General features: G+C 33.1%; 1 protein-coding gene across 1 annotated transcript in view; it reads left to right on the forward strand.

Annotated features, from left to right (window-relative positions):
* NCAPG (non-SMC condensin I complex subunit G) overlaps positions 1-5,022 on the forward strand; it is a 42,237-nt gene extending 37,215 nt beyond the window's left edge. The window contains exons 17-21 of the mRNA XM_063108531.1: positions 442-603; positions 848-986; positions 1,337-1,423; positions 3,845-3,914; positions 4,892-5,022. Coding sequence (XP_062964601.1) covers positions 442-603; positions 848-986; positions 1,337-1,423; positions 3,845-3,914; positions 4,892-5,015 — 582 coding nt within the window. The 3' untranslated portion in view covers positions 5,016-5,022. The remainder of the gene's footprint in view (positions 1-441; positions 604-847; positions 987-1,336; positions 1,424-3,844; positions 3,915-4,891) is intronic.
* Positions 5,023-6,000: the final 978 nt, after the last annotated feature.

Consider the following 6,000-nt stretch of genomic DNA (forward strand, 5'->3'; position numbering starts at 1 on the left):
CCAGAACTGAGATATTCCTTTGAGTTTTCCAGTATTGAGACAAGCTGAGCTATGGTACCTGTGCATCAGGCAGTCATTGCATGTTAGTCTAACCCTTGGGGGAAGAGGTGTGACTTGGGAGGGGCCCACTGTCATCAACCTGCATAAGTTCTGCAGCTGTAAACTTAGCCTCCAAAATTCAGAACAACTGCAGGATAAATGCTTCAGTCCTAATGGGGAGTGGATCTGGACCCTATATCACAGCATCCACTACAAGAAGTCAAGAAGGGGAGCTTATTTTGGTGGAGGGGGTTGGGGGGGGAGGGAGATGTTAAATTTGGTTTTAGACATTTTGCATTTGGGATTATGGCAAGAAAATTAGTTGGAAATGTTTGTTTTATATGTAGGTCTGTATTGTAATCATATTTTCAATTTACAAAGAATTTTCTCTTAATTTTCTAGGCCTTAACAGTACATGACAACTTGGCTCTAAAAATATGTAATGAGATCTTAACAAATCCATGCTCACCAGAAATTCGTGTCTATGCCAAAGCCTTGAGTTCTTTAGAACTCAGTAGCAATCTTGCAAAAGACCTTCTGGTTCTATTGAATGAGATTCTGGAGGTAAAGTAGTTTCTAATTACTTTTAATTAGCATGTGTTTATATTTATCAAAGTAGAATTTACATGATTATATTAAATTATACATATGTTAACATATTGTGACTGCTCATATGAAGTAAATATTTCCTTCATAAATTTAATATAATTTTTAGAATGATTTTGAACAACTTGATATTGGTATATAACTTTTTGAAAGAAGATTAGAAAATGCTGTGTTTAAGAAATTTTAATGTTTTCTTTTATAGCAAGTAAAGGATAGAACATGTCTGAGAGCTTTGGAGAAAATCAAGATTCAGTTAGAAAAAGGAAATAAAGAATTTGGTGACCAAGCCGTAGCAACACAGGATGCCAATACAGCTGTAATTAGTTTTCAAAATGAAGATGGTAATGACATACTGACCTGAATATTTATAAGATTCTGTCCTTTTCATCTTTACTGAGATATATATGGATTTCAGAAATGAATGAAAATTTTTTCTAATCAATCCCTTTGGGGAAGAGTATTACTGATGAGTATTCTACTTTCCAAGGTTTTTTTGCATACATTTCTCACCATCTGATCATCTTGTTAGGAGTGTTGCTTGTTTTCCAGTGTTCACATTTTTTGGAACAATGATTTATGCTACCCTTTTAATAGTAGTTAATAGGACTATCTGTCATTTGTTTTATGAAATATGGACTTGAAAAGGTCATTTAAAATATTTCATGAGGCTATCTTTTATTTCCTTTAATAGAAAATAATAAAGAAGTATATATGACTCCTCTCAAGGATGTAAAATCAACACGAGCATCAAAATCCACTCAGCAAAAGACTAACAGAGGTAGTGTATGGATTGACTAGCTTTATAAGAAAACTGTTTTCAAGTTGTTTCCCAATAATAAATACTTACTTTACAAGTTTCCTTTTCTTCGTTTCCTTAGGAATAAAGATTTTTTAATGTCTTAGGTATTCTTAAGTTTCTTTTTAATTCTCACAGTGCTTTGTGTTTAAAGATTATAAAATCAGTGTTGCTTCAAGTGCTTTTGATTGAAAGAAATCTGATGCAAAAGATCATATTGCAAAGGACTATTTGGGTTAAATTAAGATTTGGTTAAATGATGGTTTTGTATTATCAGTTATTTGCTTTCTATCCTTTATATGACTAAGCATTTTTTTCTTTTATCCCCATACTATTTTTTTGTTCTCCTTCTTTTCCCCTTATTTCATATTTTCCAAACTTAATTTATTACCCAAGGGATATCCAACAATAGGGGATTTGCTGGAATGAAGCAAATGTTGACTACTAGGGGATTACTTGGAAAAAAATTTTAAGTTCAAGATCTTTTTATTGTCTTATTTCCTCATTACAAAAAGCAGTGCACACTTATTATAGAAGAATCAGAACATACATCCAAGCAAGCAAACTACTGTAGAGAACACTGATATTCCCACCAGTGAGCCAACCATAATTTAAATCTTTGAAAAATATTTTTTAAGGCCCTCTTCTATGCAGATTTAATTTTTTTCTAAAATGTAATATGACCATACATTGTTTTGTAACCATTTATTTAAACACCAGTTGCTGGATATTGTCCTAAATTAGTCCCATATTGTTGGATATTTTCTTGGGGGTAAACTTTTTTTTTTTTTTTTTTTCTTTTAAAAACGGATTTAACCCTAGACTCTTGGTGTTAACAGCACTATGCTCTAACCAACTGAACTAACCGGCCAGCCCTGTTGTTTTTTCTTTGCATTTTTTGGGGGGGGGGGGTGGGAGAGGATGGGGAAACAAATACATTTGTAAAAGCAAATATAAGGTGTGGGGAAAAAAAGTCTAATGTGAATAGGGTACATAATATTCAAAGAGATTGTCATACTAAACAATTTGGTTTTGATCAGATTGCTTTTAGATAATATACCATAAGAACTCCATCCTTTTTTTAATAGTCCGAACTTCATATATCCATACTATGTTTTATTTCTTATCATAAGTGAGGAACATCATAGGTCAAACTTTGTCTTGGGCCAAGCCCGTGGCGCGCTCGGGAGAGTGCGGCGCTGGGAGCGCAGCGACGCTCCCGCCGCGGGTTCGGATCCTATATAGGAATGGCCGGTGCACTCACTGGCTGAGTGCCGGTCACGAAAAAGACAAAAAAAAAAAAAAAAAAATCTTTGTCTTACTTTTTAACCTTGTAAATTTCTAGCAAGTAGAATTTTTGCAACCTTGTACATAACGTTTCTAGTTTTTTACATTGAAACATATTTTAGAACTCATATTTGAATTGGCCATATATATATATATTTAAATATTTTACAAAAGGCATTACCTTACTGATTAAACTTCTGTTTCTTCAGGACCTGTTTATGGACATAAGCTACCTTTCTAAAATTAGTTTTCATTAGTCTCTCCATATCCCTAATGCTATAGTGTAACAGAAGTACTTCCTTTATATAACATGTTTTTTATATGCTTCTGTCCCCAAATACATTGAACTAAAATTTGCCTCCTTATAACTTTGCTTATAATTTCCATATTTTCCCTTGTCCATTATCAGCGCTTACAAAAGAAATTAAAGTTGACCTTTGAACACGCAGGGGGGTAAAGGTGCCAACTCCCACACAGTCAGAAATCCAAGTATAACTTTTGACTCCCTAAAATCCTAACTGCTAATAGCCTACTGTTGACCAGAATCCTCCTGATAACATATATAGTCAATTAACGCATATTTTGTATATGTATTAAATACTGTATTCTTACAACAAAGTTAGAGAAAAAAATGTTTTACATTTCTCCCAACTGCATATGGTACCATGTATATAGACTGTGTGTGTGTAAGTTTTGAGAAATTTTAACTTTTTATAATAAGTTTATGTATATTTTATGGTAGTAAATGACAAAATAGATTCGTATCTACATATATTTTATTCATTGAAAACATACTTTTTAATTTTTTCACTATTTCTAGGCTAAGTGGTTCATCTGCAAGTTTTTTCAAAATTGTCAAAAATCAAAAAATTTTCCAATATATTTATTGAAAGAAACCTATGTTGTTCAAAGGTCAGTTGTAATGTAAATTTTAATCTTGCTTGGGTTCCTTTTCTCTGTGGTGTTGATAATTGGTATAAAGGTGGTTGGGAACAAGGAGGAAATGTGAAGAGGATTGTTGTGCTGAAAATAAAGGATTTAGATAGCCCAGGAAGTAGGTTAAAAATAATAAGCAATTCATACTAAATTTTGATCATGAATTATAATGTCTTTAAGGGCGGAAAAAAGTGACAACTTCAGCTAGGATGAACAGGAAACGTCAGACTGCTGAGGCGGACTCTGAAAGGTATGCCAGGCATGTCCAGAATATATAAAGAGACCTATCTTCAGTATGTCAAGTCATAGAAAAAAATTGTAATTGTCTTCTGTGAATGAGAAACAATATTTAACAAGTTAGTCAGTGAAAATTACAAATAGTCGTTTGTTGGATATATAGCCTAAAATTCCATTATCAGGAACATTGACTCTATGGCTTGTGTGCTTTTGCCTGTTAGTTGGCATGGCGTTTAGCACTATTTAGTCATCTTTAATACATTCTCTTAATTTGTGTTTCCATATATTCTTTTAATTACGTGACCCTGTATGTATGATTCCTTTTTGATCTTGAATTGGCAGACTCTTGATTTAGATAACATTTAGGTTCTCTACATTTATAACGATAGAATAATTCTGCCTACAATTTGCATATATTGTCTGGTAGTATGTTTATTTTTGGTTTCTCTCAATTAAGCAACTATTGGAGCAGAAAGGTTATAGCTTTCTTGCATTCATCTATTCACTGGTGAAATTGTATTGTGTATATTTTCAGTACATTTCTTTAGATTAAGTCGATTAAATTTTAAGTGTTTTTTAGGGGCAGGGGAAACTTGTTTACAATGTTTTAGTAATTTATTGCCTAAATCAAGAGAACTTTTTTTTTTTTTTTTCACTTCTCTAGTTCCAAAACTAAACCTCTTGGACAGTTGTTATGGTTTCTTTAATTATAAGCACCACTGCAAAAGTTTGGTCGGTTTTTTTGGCCCCTTCTGTTTACCACCACATTCCATACAGTATATAACAGAATAAGAATTTCCATGATTCGCTTTGCTGATAGTCAGTGGTTTTTGGTTATTGTTTTAAGATTTTATTTTTAAGCTTAGTTAATGGAATCAGGTTATCAATTACATACTGATAGAATGTGGGTCAGAAACAAAGAGTTTTATTTATAAATGAACTGGTTTTAAAGCTTGTATCTAAATTGGTGTATTTTCAACATCTGTTTAGTGATCATGAAGTTCCAGAACCAGAATCAGAAATGAAGATGAGATTACCAAGACGAGCCAAAACAGCGGCACTAGAAAAAAGTAAACTTAACCTTGCACAATTTCTCAGTGAGGATGTAAGTTAGGAGAGATTATGGAGGTGAAGTCCTTTAAATTTATATTCAGTTCTTTGCTTTAATAAAGTTGCTCTGTGTCAAAATGAGAAAAAGCCTGATGTCTTTCTGAAGACTTTGTGCTCTGCGATTCCATGTTACTTTGGCTTGTATTAAAGCATCGGGACAGCGTCTGTCAGCGTGGTCCAAAGACCATCTATATCAGTTACATGTTTGTTTAGCAGGTTCTGAGGTGGGCCAAGGAATCTGTTTGGCTTACCAGGTGATTCTTAGGAACTCTTATATTTAAAATTATGGCATTATGGGAGACTTAAGTGTAACTAGCTAGTAGCTTGTTGCATTTGAGAAGCTTATGTTTTAGGCGGGGCAGAACCAACATAGATGAAGACACATCAGAACATATTTAACATGAGACATTTCAAGGGCAAGTGAAGAACCACAAACTGTCTAGAAAGGAGCCTGTTATCGGTGAGGACCAGTATAATGAACCAGAATGTTCATCATACAAATTCAAGTTATTTTGATAGTCTTGTTTTGTAATTCCTACACTAAAAACATTTTTGGTAATGAGACCTGCATGCATAATCTTTCTTCCTAAAGTGTTTGCATATGGGAGCCTTTGTGAGTTTCCTGGGTTAGGGATATATATATATATATCATGAAGCTGCTGTCTGTGTTTTAAGCATAACAAAATAATATTTATTGATAATAACAATACTAGTGGGAAAAAAAACTTGACAAGAAGTTCTCTTTATATATTAATTTGTGAGCATGACTTCTTCACTATCAATTTTATCATCTTTTGTAATTGGCACTTGCCTGACTTATGAAACTTGCACTGTATGAAATCAGTCCTCTTTCTTTCTGTAATGCCCAGCAAAACACCTTTTCTTATCCCTCTGATAATTACCCTTTCTCTTTATTATTTAGAAATGTCCTAACATGGATCTTTTTTAATTGTGCTTTTTTTAGGTTTAGTTGCCAAAGGCCATTTACT

Source organism: Cynocephalus volans, chromosome 9 (genome assembly GCF_027409185.1).
Source record: "Cynocephalus volans isolate mCynVol1 chromosome 9, mCynVol1.pri, whole genome shotgun sequence".
NCBI lineage: Eukaryota > Metazoa > Chordata > Mammalia > Dermoptera > Cynocephalidae > Cynocephalus > Cynocephalus volans.